The sequence below is a fragment of the Petaurus breviceps genome, unplaced genomic scaffold (assembly GCF_028583685.1).
Source record: "Petaurus breviceps papuanus isolate PSGF00001 unplaced genomic scaffold, PetGlider_PUasm1.0 90847, whole genome shotgun sequence".
NCBI classification, from domain to species: Eukaryota; Metazoa; Chordata; class Mammalia; order Diprotodontia; family Petauridae; genus Petaurus; species Petaurus breviceps.
The window spans coordinates 23,919,113-23,943,606 of record NW_027187360.1 but is presented as its reverse complement, the minus strand read 5'-3'; the positions used below and the strand labels follow the sequence as shown (position 1 = coordinate 23,943,606).

The 24,494-nt window shown below is 43.4% G+C and overlaps 1 protein-coding gene across 3 annotated transcripts in view; it reads left to right on the top strand.

The window, feature by feature from the left end:
• KCNQ2 (potassium voltage-gated channel subfamily Q member 2) overlaps positions 1-24,494 on the top strand; it is a 165,594-nt gene that overhangs the window by 113,867 nt on the left and 27,233 nt on the right. The window contains exons 8-12 of one of the 3 annotated variants that reach the window (XM_069072603.1): positions 3,664-3,758; positions 5,996-6,025; positions 10,671-10,739; positions 12,315-12,344; positions 18,499-18,552. In XM_069072603.1, the coding sequence (XP_068928704.1) occupies positions 3,664-3,758; positions 5,996-6,025; positions 10,671-10,739; positions 12,315-12,344; positions 18,499-18,552 (278 nt within the window). The remainder of the gene's footprint in view (positions 1-3,663; positions 3,759-5,995; positions 6,026-10,670; positions 10,740-12,314; positions 12,345-18,498; positions 18,553-24,494) is intronic. The other 2 variants (XM_069072604.1, XM_069072605.1) reach the window with 2 other exon arrangements.

The following is a 24,494-nucleotide window of genomic DNA, read 5'->3' as shown; positions in this document are numbered from 1 at the left end:
TGTGTTGTCTTGCAGAGTTGCTCAAGGTACAGGAGGGTTGAGTGTGAGTGAGTTGCCTGGAATGGCGTGATCAGTCTTTTTCAGAGGTGGCCATAAACCCATTTCTTCTTGACTCCAGGGCTAGTTTGCCGTCCACTACCAAACACTCTCTCTACTATGGTATTGTCAATATAAAAAGTAATAAGTAGCATTTATATATAACTTTAAAGTTAGTAAAGTACCACACGTTTATGTTATTTCTTTTGATCTTCACAACAACCTCATGAGGAAGGTCCTATCGTTACCCCCATTTTATAGATGAGTAAACTGGGGTAAACTGAGAGAGATTAAGTGACTTGTTATGCAACTAATTAAGTATCTAATATGGGATTTAAACGCAAGCCTTCCTGTCTCCAAGTCCAGGACTCTATCCATTGTAAAATGCTGTTTTCCTTTTTTGAATTTCTTGGGTTAGAACCTTATTCTGAGCTCCCTTAGGGGGAATAAACTTTCCCTACTAGTAGAGCTGGGAATAAGGTGCCTTAGACTGACAAAGAAAATGCATCCAAATGCTGTGATACTTTGAAGTGAAATCAATATCCCTAAGATAGAAAGAGTATTGAATTATATTACTTTCATCTGGATTTGAGCCTGATTCCTAGAGAGAGAAAATGGAAACATGTCATAGTATACAATAGCTTTTTGCTCTTAAAAACTTGTCAAGTTGTGTGCTTCCTCCTTGGAAGCTAGGCTAAGCCTGCCCTGGTCACTCCCAACTTTCACCTTTCCCCTTCAAACATGGTTCTACTACAAAGAACACATTCTAGTTTAAGGTGCCACCCAGCCTCCTCGCAGTACCGTAGGGACTGGTGTATCCCCATGTTGATCTAGTGCCCTGAGACTGGCGGGATCTGGAACTGTCTGGGAAGAGTTTGGAAGTTCACAAAGGCACCTCATTCAGGTTCATGAATTACTTTTTGGTGGAGATAGATATATGGTGAATGAAGGGCTCATTATGAAAATTTCAGATGAAGGTAGGAGAGGATATGTTTTCTTATTTCTAATTTTTTTTTGCTTTTTGTAGGGCAATTGGGGTTAAGTGACTTGCCCAAGGTCACACAGCTAGTTTTTGTGTTAAGTGTCTGAGGCTGGATTTGAACTCAGGTCCTCCTGATTCCAGTGCCGGTGCTCTATTCACTGCTCCACCTAGCTGCCCCTGTTTTCTCATTTCTAATCTCTCTCCCATGTGGTTTAGATTGTTTTGACATAATTCAAGGTGGGAATAGATTGGACCAAGGGTCTGAGGATGGGAGACTGATGGTATTTTGGGGGAGTGTGTGGAATGTGCTAGACAGCGTAGGGGAATTGGAGCTACCTTAAAATAAATGTCTAAAAATCATCTCATGAATCCTGGCAGATGCCTTAAGTTGATCTGTAAAAATTCAGTCAGATTTAATCATTGCATAGTGCAAACAGAATCATCAAGTGGGTTGTGTTTTGCTTGACTTGGTTTTGTACAAATGAGATGAAGTTTATGTAGAAATTTTGCTGAGACCTGGGGTATTGGTAAAGCAGACAGATGTCTCCCATAAGGAATTCTAAAAACTAGAAATAGAAAGGTTGGCACATTATGCTTACTACCTTTATCTAGAATATTCTCCTCTTTCTCCTATAGCAGTAGCTGTCATAGATTGGACAAAGTGAAAGAAAGTTTAAGTTGACCCTCCTTTTCCCAAACATTTGGAGGGTGGATTCTTGTTTGAGTGAATTGCATTGAATTGAATTTAGTGAGCCCTGTCTGCAGAATCCTGGCCTAGGCAGTGGGGTGGCAGTTCTAGAGATGAAGGTAAGATATGGTCTCTGCCTGTGGGGGACTCACAGTCTAAATGGAGAAATAGAACTTCTGCATACAAAATGGAGAATCGTATAAGACATAGTATAACCAGGGGCCAAACTATGGCACACAATGGGAGTGCTAAGAATGGGCAGGGATGGAATGGATCATTGTGGCTTGAGTAATCAGGGAAGGCTTCTTGGAGGAGGTAGGACTTGAGGTGATCTCCGAATGATGAGTAGGATTTGAATAGGGAGAGAAGTGAGGTGAAGGAGAGAGCATTCTAAGTATGTGCAGGGGGAAAGGCTGGGCACAAGCCATAAATCCCAATGAATTGATCCAGAAGTTGCTCCTCAGCTCTGACATCTTGGACAGGGACAGGAGCACAGTCCTTTTCAGTCTTCTTATGTCTTGCATCTCCTCTCTCCCTCATCAAAGGGTGCTCTTTGATACAGTAACTCTGACATTGTTGCCCTTCCTCAAATAAGACACTCCATTGCCAGATTCTGGGTGTTTTTGATGTCTGTCTCATGTGCATCGAATGTTCTCTTTCCTCTTCTCTGCTGACTGGTTTCCCTGGCTTCTTTTAAGTCCCTGTTAAAACTCCATCTTCTACAGGAAGCCTTTCCCAATCCCCCTTCACTCTAATGCCTTCCCTCTGTTGATTGTCTCCAATTTACCCTCTCTTTCTCTATATAGAATGCATCCTCTGCTCTGTTGAGCTCTGAGCTTTTTGAGAGAAGGGCCAATCTGTTGCCTCTCTTAGTATCCTCAGCACTTTGCACAATGATTCGTGCATAGTAGGTGCTTACTAAGTTTTTATTGACTCAGTGACTGACTGGTTTTGTTAAAACTTTTCTTATTAGTATACTTGTAGTCAGTAGAGAAAAGTCAATACAATTTCTTTTGCTATGTGCAAGAAGTTTGCCCTGGCCAGCACTGGACTTAAAGTAATGATATTAACTGATGTTTATAGAAAACTATGAGACTTATAAAGCATTTGGAACACATTGTCTCACTTTATCCTTACAAGATTCTTGTGAGAGAGATTATGCAAGCTGTTATGTATGTATAATTATACAGATTATACTATTATTATATCCATTTTAGAGGTGAGGAGCTTGGGACCATTCTCATTGTTGAGAAGCTAATCAGTCGGTTGGTCAACAAACATTTGTTAAGCATTTAACATGTGCCAGGCACTGTGCTAAGCACTGGGAATAAAAAGGAAGAAAAACCCAGTAGAGGAGTTCAGATTTTAATGGGGGAGACAATATGAAAACAACTATATACATAAATACAAAATGTATAAAGTGTAAATGAGAGGTAATCTTAGAGGGGAAAGCACCTGGAGGAAGGGGAAGAAATAAGGAAATGTCTCTTGTTAAAGGTAGAACTTGTGATGAGTCTTGAAGGAAGTCAGAAGGCAGAGGTGAGGAGGGAAAAACTCCAGGAATAGGGGCAGCCGGTGAAAAGGTATTGACTAGGGAATGTTGTATTTGAGGGAAAAAGCCAATATTGCTGGACCATAGAGTACAGGAATACACTAATAAGTGCTAAAAGTGGGATTAGAACAAGCATCTCTTCTGATTTGAGATCTAATGCTCCATGACTCCATGTTTCCTCTTTATAAGGAGATCCAGACGGTATCCCTGGTTCAGCCATTAACTAGCTGTGTGCCATTGGGCAAGTCCAGTCACTTTTCTGGAACTCTTCTTATCTGTTAAATGAAGGGATTGGAATAGATTGGACTAGGTTTCACATTCTCAGATTTGCAATCTATCTGTACCCTAAAATGTTTGTAAAACTTACAACTGTCCTTTCTCTGTGTTCTATTCCCTTGATCACAGTCTGCTTGGAGATTCTACGCCACTAACCTCTCTCGGACAGACCTCCACTCAACCTGGCAATACTATGAGCGCACAGTCACCGTCCCCATGTACAGGTACCACCATTAAATCCTGTGCTTGTTGCCCTTTCTGCCATAGGGAACAAAAGTCCCGGGGGGGCTTTTCACCCCCAGGTGATTTGGGGCTGTAGTACTTGGACAGCCTCCTTGTGGTGTCACATTGTTTTTCAATTTGTCCTTAACTCTGTTATTTTGTTTCTGTTTTTATTTTTATTTTCATTAAAAATGCATATGTTTAAGATTCTCTGTGTAAGTTCCATGGTATTAATTTTGTTCTTTGCTTATATTGTCGCAGTTGTTTTCACCTTTATTTCTCTGCCCCCGTTTTCTTTTGTTGTTGTTTTCTTCACTGTTAGTTGCATTGTGTTGTGGGCTGCTTTGGCAGCATGAGAAGAAAGATCCCCCCCTCTCCCCAGAGAGCTGCCCTGGAATGGAGGTAATTTTCCTCAGCCTGGTCCATGTTGGTGCTGAATTGTGTTCTCTGCAACATGTGTGAACGGCCTACTCTGGGCCTTTTTCCTCTTGATCCTTTTACTCCTCCCCCATCAAAGGGGGTCTCTCTTTGCCAAATCTGGGGTTGGGATGGGAGGGCCTCTAGAGAGGTGGACTGGCTTTGGGAACAGGTTTCTTCCTTTTCTTATAATTCCCTCTCTTGGAGAGGGGGAGACTGCTAGGGTGGCTGGGGAGAACTCCCTTGACTACTACATACAGGGATCAATGAGACCATCTGGTGTTTTGGGTTTGAGCCCATATATGCTTGGAGTCTGAAATCTACTCACAAGGAATTTTATACCAGGATGGGCCCCAGGCCAACATTCTTGAATGGAAAACACAGACATTGACACCAGACAGACAGACAGACAGATACACACACACACTCTCTCTCTCTTTCTCTCTCTCTCTCTCTCACACACACAGACACACACACACACCCTCCAGAAAAGGATTGCAGAGCAGAAAGAGGAAGAAAAAAGGTAGAAGAAATTGAACAATATCTCTGAATTTTGAATTATTAGATCCAACAATACTAGCAGGCCACCTAACTGAACTCCCTGGAAAATTACCAGGAACTATATCTCTTTCATCTATTCTGGACCCCGGCAGCAACATTGAATTCTATTTCTCTGCAGAGAGACGATGGTATTCCTTGAGGAATCCAAACAGTAATTCTTGGTATCTACCACTCACTCTCCTGTCCCTAAGCTGACTTGGAGCAATGCTCCATTTTGATTGGCTGCAGGATTGGTGTGGGCACATAATTATAATTTCTCTGCACCTAAACCCCAAAACAACTGGTGAGTAAGAATCTCTCAAACATCCTGCTGTCTCCTTGGTGCTTATTTCTGTGGCTTTTCACTGCTAGTTGAGCCTGAGGAACCCCCGACTTCAGAGATGGGGGGCAAGATTCCTAGAAGCTCAATTTCTATAGAGTATGAATGTGAATTTTGAATGATGAGACCTAACTAGACTAGCAGGCCACCTAGTCAAGCACCCTGGAAAGAGATGAAAGAGAGGGGAGAAGGATCTATTAAAAGCAATCCCTGCACCTCTTTTGATTTTTTTTTCATGGGGGTCAGGACCCCAGTGTCTAATATCCTCTGAGTGCAGCTCTTCTTTCATTGGGGAATAGGAACTCATGACACACCAAGAACCTGGACCCTCTGGGCTTCACTTTACTGCCTCCAGCTGTGCACGTGCCGGTGTTTATCCCATGGACTAATTTTCTTTGTTCTGTTCTTTCCCTTCCTTCCCGTTTTCCCTGCCTTTCTTCTTCTTACTCCATTCTCTCTCTTTCCCTTTCCCTCCCCCATCTCTCTCTTCTCTCCTTTTTTTCTCTCTCTTTCTTTCTGTGTCTCTTTCTTTCTGTTCCTTCCTTCCTTCCTTCCTTCCTTCCTTCCTTCCTTCCTTCCTTCCTTCCTTCCTTCCTTCTTTCCTTCCTTCTTTCTTTCTTTCTTTCTTTCTTCCTTCCTTCCTTCCTTCCTTCCTTCCTTCCTTCCTTCCTTCCTTCCTTCCTTCCTTCCTTCTTTCCTTCCTTTCTTTCTTTCTTTCTTTCTTTCTTTCTTTCTTCCTTCCTTCCTTCCTTCCTTCCTTCCTTCCTTCCTTCCTTCCTTCCTTTCTTTCTTTCTTTCTTTCTTTCTTTCTTTCTTTCTTTCTTTCTTTCTTTCTTTCTTTCTTTCTTTCTTTCTTTCTTTCTTTCTTTCTCTCTTTCTTTCTCTCTTTCTCTCTTTCTTTCTCTCTCTCTGTCTCTTTTGGTGTGAAAACACTTGAAAAAGCTCGCAAACACAAACTTACGGGGCCTCCAGGTATGAAGTGCATGTGAATCTGAAAGCTGTGTGTGGTGTTATTTCTTGTTCTTCGTTTGGGACTATAACAAGTTGAGGCTTTTGAAAGAAAAACCAAAACAAACCACTGCAAAAAGGAGAAAGGGCCATCCCCACCCCCCACTAACAGCCTGCAGAACTAATTCCATGCAGCTTCATAAACCCCTCCTTGTGGTTTGGCACAAGTGTTGAGAGAATTCATGGTGGAATGAAGAAAGATGGGGGTGACTGTGTTTTGCTCAGCCTCCAAGGTAACAGCCACATATTACACACACCTTAGACTGGGTGTGCAACAAGAGCCTTGTCTTCCATGCTCTTCACATTTCTTTCTGCTCCTTCCTGAACCATTGCTTATTTTTCTTCGATTTGTATTCCTGTTTCTTAATCTTTCTCTGCTTTTCCTTGTCCTTTTCCTCCTTGACTAACTCTCCCATTGCTCTCTTTATTCTCCCTCCTCCTGATGTCTATTTCGATCCTTTCTTCCTACTTCCATTTCTCAGCCCCTCATTGTTTTGGTAGTTGCTGCCCCTGCTCCTGGCCGTAGACTGCTCCATGGATCAGAGGCCAATTCCCCAGGACTCCTACCCTGAATTATGAAGAGAGTTGTAGGGGTCACCTTCCTTCCAAAGCTGAACTACTGTAGCAGAAACTGGAAATATAAAACTGAAATATTTCTTCATCCTTGCTTCCCCTAGAAAATGCATATCAGCACTGGACTTTTGGATAGCCTGCTGGATAGTGTGGGAGGTGGGAGCTAGGTTTATATCCTAGGCAGAGGGAATTCCATGCTCTGATGTACAAAGTTCTCTGCATGCCTAGGAGGCTTGGTGGTGTACATATTGAGAGCTCCCGGAAAGCCAGGCCTCATAGTGCCAGGCCTGGCAAGTTACAGTGACTAAAATAGCAAATATCTTATTACATCATAGGGCCACATTCTAAGGGGAGCAGAGACCAAAGGAACCTAAAAGATTACTCATTGCAGAAAATGAATGCTTGTTCTTGCTATTGGCAACTTGGGGCTTGAGGCCCCAGAACCTTTGTATAGAGGTAGAAAAGCTAAGAAAGAGAGATTCATGTTTCTTCTCCCAGATGGGAGCTGTGTCATGTTAGGCTCACAGGGTGGATAGTTCTGACCAGGAAGATGGGTTTTAGGTTACCTCCTGTTATATTCCTGACCTGGTTTACTGGTGTTGTGACCAGCAAAACCATGTTAACCACCTGTGCTGAATAATGATGTGGCATGGGAAATTCTATTGGAAAAACCTGAAGTTGCCTCATATCAGCCCAGCTCCCTTTATCAGAATTAGAAGTAAACCAGGCTTGTCATGATGGGGACACAGAAGGAGTTCCCTAGTCCTGGATCTGGTCATTAGTGTGCAGCCTATCCAGCTTCCGCTGACCAAAGCTAAGATCGCCCTCATGCTTGTGAGATTTTGGTCTTGGGTGATAAAAGTCTCCTAAGAGACTGAAGCTGGTGCGGTATCTGTGTGCTATGCCTCCACTATCTCTAAAGCATGAGAACAGCAGCCCTCTTAGATGCCCCAGATGTGCCCTGTGGCTACTCTGGGAGACCTCGCTGGCCTTGTCAAATGGAGTCAGCTGCCCCACTGTCCACTGGACCCTTGCCACATTGTGGCCAGTGACCATTTTCTTTGCTTTGGGTAGAATACCCTCTACTCTCCATCCCTCCCCTCCCATCCTCCCCCAGTTCTCTGAATTTCTCATTGCTCTTGCATCCACCATAAGACATGATCCATTTAGGAAACACTCAGGACTCTCCAGACAAGTGATATGTGTGTGTGTGTTCGCATGTGTGTTGCACATGCTATTGCCTCTCCTCCCTTGATCCTTCTCTCTTGTGATGGTGTTGTATCTGTGTCTCAGGCATGACTCTCCTCTGACCTTGGCTCTGAGGTGCTTATATATTGTGTTTTCTAACCCAGTGTGTATGTGTGTGTGTGCGTATGTGTGTGTGTGCGTATGTGTGTGTTGTGAGCATGTGAGTGTGTGTGTGTGGTGGGACAGGGGTGGGGAACTGACTTGTTTCTTCCTCCTTTTCCCATATGTGGTGAATGCTTACAGTTGGTGTTGGGGAACTGGGAAGGAGTGGGACTGGGGGAGAACAGGCCATGCACGGGTCTGGGCCTGTATAATGGACAGGGAAGGATGAAACAGACCCTGCAGCTGAGCTCACCCCTCTTCTGTGGCAGCCATGCGGCTGAACCCTCAGCATGAGCTGTCCCTCTAACTGTCGTGGCCAGGCCTTCCTGCTTAGCTGTCATCCTCTAGCTGGAGCTTACCTCCTGCTGCAAGGAAGGGGGCTTTTCAGGGAAGAGAGAGAGAAAGCCCAATTAGCATGGGGGGGGCGCCTAGGCATGGGGCATCGGAGACTTGGGAGTCCCTAGTCTGGGAAGAGGCCAAGCCTGAAATGGAATCAGGGTAAGTGGCTGCTGGTATGGGCCTCTTAGCGCCTTGGTCTCTGTGTCTGGGATGCCACGTTCGGAGAGTAGCTCAGGCAACTTCAGTGCTCTTCTTGGAGACCTTTCTAGGGAGAGCCCTGACTTAGGGACTGATCTTATCACACAGAAGAGGAGAAGTAGTTAGGATCCCAAAGGCTGCTACAGAACCTGAGTTTTCACCATTGCTCCCATGATGCTTGCAAAGCTATGTCCAGGAGCCATCAACCTGGGTGAATTATCCTCCGGCTTCAAGGGAGATTGGCAAATCCAGCATATGATCTGACCTTTTCAGTGAAAGAGCAAGAATCTGAAGGGCAGAGTGGTACAGCAAAAAAAGTGTAGGTTTCAGAGTCAAAGGACCTACGTTCAAATCCTAGCTCTCCTGCTTGCTACTTGTGGGCCAGTCCCTTCAGTTGCCTGGCCTGTTTCCTCATCAGTAAAATGAGGGCAGTGGGATAGGATGATGCCCAAAGTCTCTTTAATTCCTTAAAATATGTTCCTAAGCTTCTGGGGGTTAGGATAGATTAGATTTTTCCTTTTGGGGTTAGGAAGTCAAGCTTTTGGTAACCCTCTATTCTATAATTGTCAGATATTGAAGTTGTGCAGTAGGTAGGAGTGCTGGACTTGGAGTTGGAAACCTGAGTTCAAATTCTGGCTCAGACACTTATTATTTGTTATTCTCTCTAAACCTTAGTTTCTTGCTCTGTAAAATGGGGATGATAATAACACCTACCTCACAGGGTTGCTGTAAGAATGAAATGAACTGACATCTATAAAGCAAACCTTAACAAAGTGCTTATGTAAATGCTAGCTATTATTATCAATGCAAAAATAAAACATAGAGCAGCTGTTCATCGGAAGAGGTCCCTGTACAAAGGGGCAACGTTGCCAAACAAATTACCCAGTAGTTCCAATTCAAATCTCCCTCTTGGAAGCTAGACCTGTGGTTGTCACTTCTGTCCTAAAATTGAAACCACCGATGAAATAGGCAGAAGGACACAGACAATAGAATACTTAATTCTCCTCTGCTGCTTCTAGTCCCTGGTGTTTTCTATTTTCTATATTTTCAGTGGGGCTGGCAGATTTCCAAAGAGAGGCTTTTTTTTTTTTTTAACATTTTTAAAATGAGACACCTCTAGTCCTTTCTCTGCCTTCAGGATCTTCCCTCTCAGCAACCAACTTTTCCAAGACACTCCTGTCTTCTCATGGCACTCTAGATCAACAGAAGCACCCAAGTTTAGACAAGCCCCATGTGATCACTAGTTAAGAAAAAGAAGTTAGGGCAGCTAGGTGGTGCAGTGAATAGAGCACTGGCCCTAGAGTCAGGAGGACCTGGGTACGGCCTCAGACACTTAACACACAAAAAAATTAGCCGTGTGACCTTGGGCAAGTCACTTAACCCCAATTGCCATCCAAAAAAGCAAAAAAAAAAAAAAAAAGAAAGAAAAAGAAGTCTTCCTTGACTTTTGTGTCCTGAGACTTCTTAATCAATTTGCATTGTTGATAGCATACCTTGCCTCACCCTCTGTATTTCTGTAGCTACTACTACCCTAATTCTGGTTCTTTCCCCTTCATGCCTGGACTATTCCAATAGCCCCTTAAATGTTTGTTTCCTACTTTCAATCTTTCCCTCTTCTATCTATTCTAGACATACATAGTCTGGTTACTTTTTTTCTAAATACTGATTTTTTTCATGTCTCTTCCCTGCTTAAAACCTGCAATAGCTCCCTATGATAAGTCAGAACAATGTAGTGGAAAGAACCCAGAAGTAGAAGTCAGGGGTTTCCAGTCTCATCTCTACTGCTAACTAGCCGCTTTTTGCTAACTAGCAATTTCATTGGGTCTCCGTGTGTTCATCTGTAAAATGATATGTTGGACTATGTCTAAGATTTCTTCTGAAGTTTCTAACTTTTTGCTAATCATCTGAAAACAGATTGACGGGGAGCACAGAAGGGTATTGCTCTCCATAGGTTAGGACTGGGGCCATGAAACAAAGTTTCTCTCTCTCTTCTGCTAATGTCAAGACCATTTTAGGGTGGCTCTTGAGCATTTAAGTCAAACTCCCCATTTTTAAAGTTGACACTAGTGGGAGAAATAGATGAAAGGCTCTTTTGAGAGATGGACTGGTCTGATTGGAAACCTAATTCTCTTCTTTTTTTGTACTCCAGACTGATTCCACCTCTTAACCAACTGGAACTTCTCCGAAACCTCAAGAGCAAATCTGGACTCACTTTCAGGTCAGCAGCCAAGTGACTAAAGTTTTGGGGAAAATTGTCTGATGAGAACTCTGTTTCTTTGTGCCTATATCTGTCTCTTTACCACTGTCCCTTCTGTCTGTGCTGTCTGTAGGTCTCCATGTATCTGGATTTCCTCACATCTATTTCTTTATTTGTGACTTTTTCTTCCAAACTTACTACAATACAACCCCCTCTTCATTTAGCCTTCTCTGAGTATCTTAAAAGTAGCTGTGCAAGAGTTGGCTGAGGGTGGGTTAGAGAGTTTCTGAGTCCCCTCATCCTAGGATTCTATGATTTGCTTGCTCGTAGCATCTGTTTGGAAAGCTGTTCCTTTTGAGAAATTGGCATTGAGGAAATCAAAGGACCAGAGAGAATGTTAGAATGTGAACTCTGCCTTAGGTTGGCCTGACAGAGTTTTTAACTACCTGTTTCGTGGGCTTTTGACTTGTAGAACCCTTCTTTACCAAGCTACGTATGACATCACTGTCAAGACATTTAGCTGAGGTTGCTTGCTTCTGCTCATAGCTCCAGCTAACTTGAGGTGCTGCCAAAATTGAGGAGTAAGTTCAGTTTAGCTGTGGGGTTAAGAAGCTAGTAGCTAAGGCCACAGAGCCTTAACCTCTCTTCCACTCTGAGGCTACCTAGAGGCAGAAGTGTGGCTTTGGAGATTCGTTTTTGTGTGATTTACCCTGTGTGTTTGTATTCCCCTGTGTTGTATATTTTTGGGGGAAAAATTGTGTATTGAGCTAAGGGGTAAGCTGCTTGAGGTCTTAGGCAGAAAGTGCCCCCAAATCAGAGCAATAATGGTTCTGTTTGACAAGGTCAGTGGCAGTTGTGTCTTTGACACCACCTTCTGTCCCTGATGGCCCTTCCCCTTTCTCTCAGGTGTGCCTGGGTCTGAGTTCCAGGGAGCCTGTGTGGGACCCCAGCATAAGATGATCAACTCATCTATACTTTGTCTGGGGGTCTGTGGTTTGGGGTGGGGGTTTTACTGTGAAGGAAAATGAAGGTGACCTGGATTAGTCCAAGAAGCAGGAGTACTAACCTCCCATCTCCAGGTTTGTATCTTAGCACTTTATAGGCTTGGCTGAAGCATGAGCTAGTTCCGGGTGCTGGGCAGGATGTGGAGAAATCTGTCAATGATTTCTGAGTTGAATAGCCCTATAACAGCTATTCCTGACATCTCTCTCATGAGAACATTTGAATTGAGTAGGATTGGCAGAGAAGGAACCAAGATCAGTCTCTTCATTTTAAGCTTTATCCTACCCTATGGGAAAATGTGGGAATTGCAGTAAGTAGGACTCCCATCTCCTAGATCTGGATCAGAAATGGGATTGACTTTTTGCATAAAGTGTCTTTTTAATCTCTTGTTGGGAAGACAAAGAAAAACCACTCCTCTCTTGGAGTGAAATGGGGGAGGGGAAAGGGGGTCAGGGGCGGGCCTACATAGTCAGTCTTCTTGAGGAGGGCTCACCGGTTGTTGGGTGGAGGCTGCCATTTGTTATACATGGGGAAAGAATTTTGTGCCCTTTGTGCTGAACACATCTACTAACTTACTGTTGCTTCTGTTTAAAGGAAAGAAGCTCAGCCTGAGCCATCCCCAAGGTCTGTATATCTCCTGCCTTCCCATGCTCTATCTGGTATATTGCTCCCTTTGTGTGTGTATTTATATTTCTACCTCAAGCCCTCTTTTCCGTCTGTGGTGTATTCAGCCAAAGGGAGCTGAGTGCCCTGGGCAGAACAAGCTCTGTGTGTGCGCTTCTCACTGTGTGGTCTGTGGGTGTCTGTGTGACTGTGCTCGTGTGTACGTCCGTCTGTCTGTATCACATGCACAATGGTGATGTTGGTCCTTAAATCACTTTTCCTTTGTTTTGACTGTTTCTCCTCAATGTATTCTGGAATTATTTTGTGGCTCTGTGGATGGGGGCCTCTGGGGACAGCTGATGGCAGATTGCACATTGTTTTTCAGGGTCACCTCTCCTACCCCCTTGTGGTGAAGAGGCTTCTGGTCTAGCCTGCTACTATTCATGACCCTGAGGCAGAGCTTTCCTTTAAGACCTCACCCCATTTCTAATATATGTGTATATACACAGTGAGATTTCACAGCTCGTGTAGACCTTGGCCAACTAAAGTCAAGCTAGGGCCTCCTTGATGTTCTAGGTAGTGAGTTTGTCCCTTCTCCTGACCAGTGGGTAGGTGGGTGTGGGACTAGGGTAGCTTCTACTCCAGGGGCTATGAGAACTGTATCCTGGGGAGAAATCTTTGCTCAGTATATTTGGCAAAGGATACTTGAGACAATGACTCAAGGGTATCTTCACAGTGGACTAAGAAAAACTGTCTGCCAGATGCCATGAATGCATGATGCCAGAATGAGTTTTTCTCATTTTGGCTTTTGCTTGTCCAAATCAGGGAGTGGCTGATTAGAGGCCCCAGGGACTTTCTTTCTGTGTGATATATCACCCCTGCCTCCCCATTCCCCACCAAAATCCAACCACAGGCTCAGAATGTCTCTAGAAATTCTGAGCCAAATATTCTGTCATCTAGGAAGTCCCCTGTTTCTTCCTAAGGATATAGGCCATTTTTTGAGGAACTCTTTAGTTACTGAATTTGACTGTTTTTCTCTCCTGGCCCCTAGTCTGAAAGAGTCAGTAAAAGGTAACATATATTACAAGAGGAAAGAAAAATACTATTGTACTCTCTAGGGCCTGAGTTTCCTCATCTACACAATGAAGGAGTCCAACTGGACAATATCTTTGGCTCCTTCCAGCTCTGACATTGTAAGGTTCTGTGTAATTTGGGCTGCTAGAGGTTGTATGATCATGGGAGGGTGTGGGGCTTGGTGCCCAAGTAGGAAAGCCTTGGCAGCAGACCCATGGCTGAGAGGAGAGAGCAATAAAATTTCTTTTGTTCCCCTAAGCATGAAAAATGAGGACAATTTTTCAAACAGACTGTTGGGCTGTGTCCTCTCTCAGTTGAGTCTTTTTTTCCCTTATATGAGCTTATGTGTGCAGCCATAGCCTCCAAAGTGCTCAATCCACAAGCTGCTAAATAATGCCAGTCACCAAGATCATGTTTTCATAGTTGAGTTGTGCTTCAACAGGAGAGCCAACTCATCAGACACTCCCACCTCAGTCAGCTTCTGTAAGAATGTGAGGCTTGGCTCCATAAATGTGAGGTCTGATGTTGGCTTTAGGGGCTTAAGAGGAAAGAATTAGGCCCAGTTCTCCATGCTAACCTGCCCCCCAGCTATACTTCCCTACACAGTTGATAGTACATTGGGGAAAACTGTTTTTGGCTTTCCCATAAGGAAACAACAGCTATGTCCTGAATTGGGAAGACTAGCAAGCCTTGTGTTTCATCCCCAGCTGGAAGAGTCACCACTGGTATCCAGGTCCATCATGGCCATTGCTGCACTTCTCCTTCTGGTCATTGTGCTATGCCTTCCCTCCTCTGCAGACCCATGGCTGACTGAGAAAAGAGGAATGACATTGCGGTCCTCTCAGTGATCAGATTTAGTTGAGAATGAATACAAACCCTGTTCTTGGGTTTTATCCCTATGTGCTTTCCAGGTTCCTTCTGTGTGAAGTCAGATCTTCCCTTTCATCTAGTTCAACTCTGTTGCCTTAGTACACTCTCTCCTCTCCCCTAGTCTCTCCCACCTGACCCCATGGTCTTGTGTTGTGAGAATGATCATGAGGTGTCCAAATGGCCTTCTCTGGGCTATTCAGGATTGTGTTGCTTGTTACAGTGACTTGCTATTTTCTACTCCAAGTAGTTTCTAGACAGTCTCTTTGTTTCTCTCTCCCCACCCCAATTTGGAATATATCACCTCCCCTCACCCCAAATACTTCTAATTATTGTCATTGCCCTTTTTTGGGTCTCTCTGACTTCTGCTCTGTCCTCTTTGAGATGAGGTGGCTCTCACTGAAGGCAGGATTAAAGGTGAGGACATACCACTGGCTCCTGTGATGACATTCTGTAATGTGCTCTGTATGATTCTTTCCTTTTCCCTCCCCCTCCTCCTTTTTCCTTATTCCTAGCACAGCACAGCCTCTTTCCCATGTGTTTTCCCATGAGATGCATCCTTCCTGGCCTCCAGTAGTACTCTGTAAGCTTACACTGATTCTGGCATGTTTTAGGAGTTTACCCAAACCTTTCCCTGTAGATTTCCAAGTCTGGTACACTTAGGAGTCCCAAGGCTGTTTGAGAAAGAGTGCATAGTTGAGATTGGCCTAAGTCCAGGATCATGGTAGTGGAGAGGTTAGTTTCCCCAGATGAAAGCAAAGAGGTAAGTGGCACATCTGGTTTTTAGGGTGCTGGTGCCCTGAAACCAATCAATAGTGATTTGGTTTTGCCATGTTTGACTGGTGCCTCATCCCATATTTAGTGGAAGTCTTATATTCTGCTTTTCTGAACAATGGCAAGAAATAACATTCCCCTGCATGTGTGCAATTTCCATTAATTAGCTGCCTGATGGAAATGAGTTCCTGGTTTCCCTAAATAACAAAAATCAGCCCTAATAACAGGGATTCTGATGTCACGAGCGCTGGTTGTTCACAAAGTCAGGTTTGTTGCTAATTGATCATGAATATCTGGTCCTCTTCATAGTGTGATGCTATGGAAACCCTCCTTCATGGTTCCCTTTTTGCTTCCTGGAAATAGGTGACATCCTGTATATCCCTCTTCCAGAACCCCGCCTAGCGCCTGGAACAATCCTCAGCTCCTAGCAGGTGCTCTAATACATGCCATTGTTGTTCCAGGAAGAGAAATGAAATCTGAATGTCTGTCATCCTTTAGATTGGTTTTCCTAGCTCCATGGAGAACTTGTATTTTTTAGAGCTACAAGTTAGCTATCAGTTTGCTCCCTTTGGGCACATAGCCTTATGGAGAAAATTCCCGGTAGCTTTCTTTGCTCACTCTAGTCCCATCCCCATAGCCTGACCTGGGTGAGCCCTGGAATTCTAGCCATCTATGCAGAAGCCATGCTTATATTTCCAAATCCAATTATTCCAGATTGTGGTATAAAATAAGTTGACTGGCCTTTGAAAAGGCAAGAGATGTTACATACAATAAAATCCAACTTGCAGCAACAAAACTCTATTTCCTGGACACAGATAGGTGACCTTTTGAACTGTGTGATGCTGAGAATATTCACTTGTGATTATGGCCACTTGAGGTCATGATGACCCCAGGGGCTGTGCTGTGAAATTTATGACAAGTCTCCCTTTCTTGCGATAAGGGTTAGGTTTGCAAAAATTCAAACAGATTAAGAAGGCTAGTTTTGTGACATCATTTATAAAACTAGATAGATAAATAGTCCTTCTAGTGTCCTGCTTCCAAATCTGTTCTAGAGATCCAGTTCCCCTCATATCACCATCGCTATGGCCTGAGGTCTTGGAGGGCCTGCCTGGCTTCTGATGTCCTTCATTAAGAATTGGTGGAATGCTCTGACTCTGTCCTTCATTTTATTTCATCCCATCTCATTTCCTGCTGACTCATCTGTTTGTGCTTGGGACTGGGGAGGTAAGGAATCAATCTCTCCCCATGCCCATGTACCTGGGGACTTCACCTCTTTCTCCTTTCTATGTGCATTCCCCACCCTTCCACAGCCCTCTGGCAGCACTGCCCTGAGGAAGTGGAATCTAGGTGTTTTAGTCATGTTTCTGTACTGTCTGGTCTCGGCAGAGAGTCTGTGTAGGCATTACTGTGCCACCCTCAAGAACCACCTGGAGGGCGAGGGCAGGCTATAAGCTGCTCTGGGGCTGTGCAGAGAGCTCCCTTTGGCTGATCTGAACAGGTGACAGATCAGAATGGGGAGGTGGGATGTGAAGAAGTACTGCCTGCCAGCCCAAATGTGAAACTTTTGCACTATTCTCCACGAGGCAGAGACTTGGCCCTCAGAGTCATGAACGATATACAATGATTTACCATGTTGACCTTCTCTCCAACTTGCTTTTGTTCTCTGAAAACACCAAATCTTCAGAACCATTGAGGATAGTTCTTGGGTAAAACATTTGACTGTAAAACAATAGTACAGGATAAAACAAGTAGCAAGATCTAGTATCAGTTAAAGCTAACATGCTGGTTGCCATATGGTTGAGTGCCCATTCAAAGGAACCTTTGCCCACTTGGAGCTTACAGTAACTTACATAGATACTGTAGACCTGGGCTGACATAGGAGAAACCCTCCTTGCATGGAGTGAATTTCCTGTTCTCCAGGAAAGTAAGTCATCCAAGGCATCCACGACCAAGTGATAGATGGAAGAAACAGATTTTGGGGATTTTAATATTTCTTTGTTAAAGGGATCATGTTAATTATTAAGCTTATAGTTTAATTGGATTCTAGGTTGCTACACATACCCAAATTAAATTTCAAATGTTTCAGGAAGGGAATTTTGTTGTTGTTGTTAGTAATCTTAAAAAAAAAAAAACAATTAGATAAAAGAAGTATGGGTTTGGGTTACAGCTTAACTTTGATGATCTCAGCTGCTGGTACTGAGATAGGGGCATCTGAAAATGCTGCTAGTAGCTCCCCCATCAGAGAAGAAAGTGTGGCAAGGACAGACCTTCTTTGCCAACAAGGAAGCGTGATATACTGTTCAGAGGTTTCTTGAATTTTAAAGAGTATATATTAGATCCCGGTGTACTAGTCAACCTGTACCTGTACCAGGGGCTGTTCTGGGGAAGTGGATAAACATTTTGGGTCTTTAGAGGGAGGGAAAGAGGTGGATTATATTGCAATGTGGGCTAAATTCCTTGAAGCAACAAGTTATGTCTGCAAAGTCCTCTATGACCCAGGTGACATGTCCGTGGTCTTCCAAGCTCAAACTGGAATCAGGTTTGGTTTCTCTGCATTAAAGCTCTTATTAGTTTGTGAGAAATCACCCAATGACGCCTCTGCCATTGCCTCCTGAATGATATCGAGTTTTGCTTGAGTTTCAGCTTTGTCTAATTGTTTTGGCGCACCTATAAAAAGCGGTAGCTGTTCCACAACAGGGGAGGCCTGGCTTTGGGAGCGTCAGATGGCGTGAGAGGCCAAGGTGACATTAACATCTGACTCCTTTGGCCGGATCTGTAAAGCTTTGTTGGTGTGTTAACCGGTCAATAAAGCTGAATTGCACTTTTCCCCCTTCTTCCCCAAAACGTTTGAGCTTCAAACGAAGGAACCTCTGAGTTCTCCCTTCCTTAGCTCTGTGGCTTTGCAGGATTTGTGGCATTCTCAAACAGTTTTTGACAAAGCCCAATCCCAAGTATTATTTTTTGTCAGCATGAAAATAGCAAAAAATAATACACAAGTTAAAAGAAATGTTTACTTGAATTCTGACTTTAGAGAGAAAAAAATGTATATATAAATTTTTGGGAAAAAAGATCCTTTTTTTTCCAAGTAGGTAGAACAATTGATCTGAAGTCCTCCTTACTACATTTACTGAAGCCAGTTGCTGCCAAAAATCAGTAAATGGTAAGATGAAGGGACTTTCTCAATGATGCTGGACTGGAGGCTGAGCAGTGCCCTCTATTCAGTCTTTGAATTGGTTGGTTTGTTTTTTTTCTTCCTTTCTTCTTTCCTTTCTTCTTTGTTTTTTCTTTTAAACAAATTGAACCCTGCATCCAGGGAGCTGCTCAGTACAGACTCCGCTATAAGCCTGGCCCTTAAAAGGATGGCGTTTAATTCTCCTTTGATGCATCTACAAACCAGAATGAAAGTGTCCTGTTTGGCGTTGGCTTCCCGAACTAATTTGTGCTCTCCCCTCATTTCCAGTAAAAGCAAACCGTGCAAAGAGTCTCTGTGTGGATGCTGCTCTGGAAACTCTAGGTACCACGGGAAATGCGTCGCACGGACTAACCCACTGCTGCACGGCCCATTCTTTCTGCCCTGCTCCCCTCTGTTCTAAATACTGCCCTGCTTAATAGAGGTACTAGATGTAGGGGGAGGGAAGACTTTGGAGAGCATTCTCAAGCCATCCATCAGCTTCTGTTGGGATAATGGTCCATAGCCACCCTCCTGGGTATCCTGCTCTCTTGCCTGGATCAATTCTTAAGTAATGCCCTAAACAAAGCTTCAACCTTGCAGGATGGAAAATTTCTATTCATTTTGGTGGTGGCAAAGATGAGGAAAGATGAGATGGTTTTCCCACTTTCCAGAGCTGAAAAAACCCAAACAATCTTAAAATTTAAAGGAAAACTTGCATGCTGGTTTCTCTGAAAGCTCAAAAGTAAACCTTCCCGGGTGAGTTGACCCTACACTGTTTGTTTTCGGTGAGGTCTGACAATCTAGAACCTCTACTATGCAGTTAGACTAATGTGTAAGCGGCCTACATCGACCAAAAGGGATGCCTCTTCTCCGTGTGTGCTGGGGGGAGCTTCTGAGAAGCTCAGGGAGGTCCCAACCCACACAGAGAAGAAGTGTTAGATACTCACCCCTCCACCCTCCCTCTCCTGGCTCCCCGGCCAGTTTCAGTATCCCCTATGCAGACTGGACAAGATGGTGGGAAAAACCCAAACAACTACCCAATTCCTTATGAGCTTGTGCTTCTTGACAACCTTGTCTAAGGAGCATAAGACTTTTCCATGTCTTCTATCATGTCTTTTTCTATTGTCTTGGTGTGTGACTATGTCTATCATTCTCCTGCTTGCCCTGAACTTTCTTCCCCACCCTTCTGGCCCCTTCCTTCTCCAATCTCTTCCTCCCCCAAAAGTGGAGCACGGAAAAATGTAGGCAGCCAACTCTGTCCCTTGGGGTTGGATGACTGGTCCTCTCATGGCCTGCATGCTGTCAGTGCTGATGCCTAAAGGGACCTGTGCTGAGTGTGTGTGTGTATGGGGAAATGCAGTGAGACCAGGGCCTCAGGGGGGCAGCATGCTTGTGAAATGGCATCCTGCATGTGGTATTGAATCCATCTGACATCCTCAGTTCCCCCAGCCTTTGTCCAGTGACCATGAACTCCTAGTGAGATTGGGAGTAGACTTCCTTTATCCCATTTCTTTCTTTCTACTACCTGCTCAGATGAGGGGGCAAGAGTGAGGGGTTTGTAGATGCCTCCAAGATATCACCAAGCATCATGTCTGCTAGGGAGGCAGAGACAGAACTCGGAACTTGTAGGAGGCTTTGCGAAGAGACAAAGCCTTCTCATGTTGGGATAAAGGCCATTGTGGCATAGGGCTATATGACTCTTGGGGAATTTAAGTGTAAAAAATGAGGTCAATAATTCAGGAACGGCACAAATTGAACCACTGATTTCCCTTCTCCCCCAGAGCTAATCACAAGATTCTCTGAAGTTCCACGTTATAATAATAGCTAGTATTTATATAGCACTTTAAGATTTACAAAGTGTTTTATGCGTGTTATCTCATTTGAGTGTCACAACAACCCTGTGAGGTAGGTGCTAATGTAATTTCCATTTACAGGTGAGGAAACTGGGCCTGAGAGGTAAAATGATTTGTCCAGGGTCAAACAGCTACTAAATGTGTGAGGCAGGATTCAAATTCAGGCCTTCCTTACTGCAAATCCACCATTCTGTTCATTATTCCCACTTACTTTCAGTTCCCTGAGCCTTCCTTGAATCTGAGTCTGACTTTTTCTCCATTTTTCTCTTCCTTGGGTACTCTTGTTCAGGACCCATCTCCCTTTTCTTGGCTATGTGAATATATCTTGTATTTCTGTTGGGGTTTTCCTGGTCTTCCACTGGACAATCAGTCCAGTGTTTTCAGCCTCCCAAGCAAAACCAGACACAATGAATGCTTCCAGTTAATTTGGATGATGTTAATTCTTTTCTTTTAACTAGATTCTGCAGGATTAATTTCTTGCACAATCCCTAATATCTCACCTTTTGGTCTTGGCCTTTATTTTTGACATTTCTAATGAATGGAGATATATAATTAGCCGTCCTTGAAAGCTGGTGCTCTCTTTTCAAGAAACAAGTATTTGGGAATCTTCCAAGTTGTGATTGGCAGGACACAAAGCACCTGGGTGGTATAGAATTTAAAGGACAGGCTGAATCCCTCCCCTCAAGGAGCTTAGAGTCAAAGGTAATCCAGTTATACTTGACAGAAATAAATAAGCACAGCTGCCTATTGAAGGAATAATGGTAATGGGTGAGTGGTCATTGAGATTGAGTTAGTGGGAGAATACTTGCTAAGTGATGGAGGCAGTAGTGGCTGAGATCTTATGGAAGCAATTAAGGGAGCACTGGGGATAGTTGGAGCTATTATTTTTGGGTTTCCTTAGGGAACTCCCATGGGAAGAGATGATCTTAGATTAACTGTGACTTCAATCTGACTCCTATAACCTCTGAAGAATTGTAAAAAGTTGTCCTGGGGGCGGCCAGGTGGCTCAGTGAGTAAGAACACCGGCCCCCAGTGTTGGGATGACCTGGGCGATCGAATCCGGGCTCAGACACTTAGCACCACACCCAGAAATAACTGGCCGTATAATCTTGAGCAAGTTACTTAACCCCAATTGCTTTTAAAAAAAAAAAAGTTGTCCTGAAGGGCTCCCTGATTCCAGCTCTCAAATGCCCAATCAAGGACTTCATCCACAATTTTGGAGAGATGAAAGGAGAGTGGCAACCTGAAGGAAAATACCAGTATAGATTATATAGAGCCTTTATCATTTGAAATATTGGAGCTTAGCGACCTTGTAGGCACTGATTTCTAGTAAACACCAACTGCTTCCCATGATGTTAGGGATTTGGTACAAGTAAAATGTTGAATGTTTTCCCATCATTCAAACTCTCTATCTTCTCTCCCATTCTTCCTAGAATCATAGACTTCCACAGTTGTAAGGGACCTCAGGTGTCCAGCCTCTACCTGAATGGGAATCTTCCCTGCAGCATCCCTGATAAGGGGTAATTTTTTGTTTTGAGATCTACGTTGACAAGAAACTCTTCCCTACTGAACAACTGTGAAAAATTCTCACTGCTAGAAAGTTTTACCATAGATTAGGCTGAAATCTGTCTCCATGTCACGTCCACCTATCTGTTCTAGTTCAGCTTTCTGGGGCAGAATATTTTTATTCTCTCTTGCATAGTTCTTCAAATATTTCAAGATCATATTATACCACACCTTTTCTCCTATAGGCTATCTCCATTTACCCTCAGCTGATAACCAGATAGCATGTTCTGAGTCCTTGCATCATCCTGACCACCTTTCTCTCTCCTGTACTTTTCAATCCAGTGACACTGGTCTCCTTGCTGTTCCTAACACCACACACTCACACACTCCGTGTCCCAACTCTGAGAATTTTAAATGACTGTGACTAATGCCTGGAATTCCTTCTCTCCTTATCTCTACCTTTTGGATTTCCTGACTTCCTTCAAATCTTAGCTAAAGTTTCACTTTCTTCAAGAAGGCTTTTCTGATTCTCCTTAATGCCAATACCTTGCCTCTGTTGATTATTTCCAATTCATCCCATATATTGCTTGTTTGCTTGTTGTCTCTCCCATTAAATTGTAGACTCCTTATGGGCAGGGACTGTCTTTTTTCTTTTATCAGTATCCCCAGTGCTTAGCACAGTGTCTGGCACTTAATAATGCATTTACTTACAGTTCATCCTAAAATTCATCCTAAAAAATAATGCATTAATTGGGGGGCCTGCCATGTCTTACTGATGATTCTGATTGATCCTATAATCCTTCAAAATCATGTCCCAATTTTTTTACATGAAATTTTTTTCTATCTCTGCTGTACTTGTACAGCTCATTTAAAAAAAACTCTCAAGTTCAAGACTTTATACTTATCCCAATTAAATTTCATTTTTATTGACATGGCTCATCATTACACCCTTCTGAGATATTTTTGGATCCCAACTCTGTTATACAATGTATTAACCATCTCTCCTGGTTTTGAGTCATCCAAAAAATGAGATAAGAATTTTATTTTTGGCTTCCTGTAAGTCATTGATAAAAATTTGAATAGAACAGGGCCAAGGAGAGAGGCCTACCAGCACCCAATCAATCAATCAATCAATCGATCAATCAATCAATCAACATCTACTTATTTAGTATGTACTAGGTGCCAAATGCAGTGCTAGGAATACAAAGACAAAAATGAAACAGTCCCTGCCTTCAAGGAACTTACATTCTATGTACTACATGTACATAGAATATATACAAAATAAATACAACATAATTTGCAGAGGGAGGACATTAAAACCTGAATGAATTCATGAAGGTTTAATGTGGAAAAATAGGCTTGAGTTGAGTCTTAAGGAAAACAGAAGATTCTAAGAGGTTGAGCTGAGAATGAACTGCATTCTAGGCATGGGGTTGGCCAATATGAAGTATTAGAGATAGAGATGGTATAGGGCCAGTCAGAAGGTGAATTGACTGAAACATAGAGTGTAAGAAGTGGAGCAATGCATAATAAGTCTGGAAAGGTTAGTTGGAGTCAGACTGTGAAGACCTATAAACATCAAACAATTTATGTTTTATGCCAGAGGCCCCTGGGAGCTCCTGGAGTTTATTGAGGAAGAGAATGACAAAGTCAGACCAATGTGGCTGTGAATTTCCCCCATCGCTCTTATCCCCACTCCCCCAACCCCAGGTTGGAACTGATAGATTCCTCTCTTTTTCTTGGTTTTAGTTATGCAATTAAGTTCAAGCTCACATAATTGTATTGTTTATTATCTAGTGGACATCTCTCCATTTTGTCCATGAGGATATTTCAACATACTTTTGACAAAAAAAGAATGATACTCTCTGCGTGCCACTCCTGATTCCTAGGAAGTGCCCCCAGACCCTCATTATTATCAAAGCTCAGATAAATCAATTACCAGGCTCAAGTGGACCCCAAGCTATTCTTAAAAGTAAAAACAGGAGATTACCTACATCCTCCATTATTCACAGGAGCCCAGAACATCAGTGTGATCCCCACACCGATGGACAGAAACAGCCACATTTGCTATCATTGTGTGTGGGTATTAACATAGCAGGGCTGATACTTTATTAACTCCCTGACAGGAGTCAGTATGTAGGCAGCCTAGGGCTGTTCAGCTTGTTTCTGGAGCAGGTGCAGTGAGGGATAGCTCAATTTAAGTGTCTTCTACAGCCTCCCCTGGCAACAAGGTTTAGCTGTCATTCTTCATTCTTGCCAGTTAAGTTGCCTTTAGTCACTTCATTACTTGGAAGTAAGAAGCATTAAACTCCAAGTGTTTTTTTCTGTCTCTTCTCTAATCTGAGTCTGCTTGACGCTGAAGGACCTCTCTGATTCATTTCCATATGTCCTTCACTCAGCCATGTGGAAATGTGCAGTTTTCTGCCCCACAGATCCCACTACATAGCTCGCCTGGCGGTATTGGTGTTGCCAATGCAGTCTGAGCCCTCTGGCAGCCTGTGGGCTAACAGCCCACATCATCATCGCTCTCACATCAGAGTAATTGCTAATCTTATCACTGCAGAACGAAGGCATTTCTTAATTGCTAAGTGACTCCAGTGTCATGTTTCTGCTTGGAAACTTAGACTTCAGAGGACATGATGATTAGACTTTGGACCATCAGTAGCAGCAGCATCCTCCAGGGATATTTTAGTTAGTGATGATTTAAAAACCCATTTTATTGTGGTTACTATTTTCCTCAGATGATCACATTTCTTGTGTCTCTTTGAAGAAAAGGTAGCATGGTATAGTGGACAGAGAGTTGATGCTGAAGTCTAGAAGGCGTGGATTCAAATCCTTCCTCTGACACTTACTACTTGTAGGACCCTGGGCAAGTTCTCTTTCTTTCTTTCTTCCTTCCTTCCTTCCTTCCTTCCTTCCTTCCTT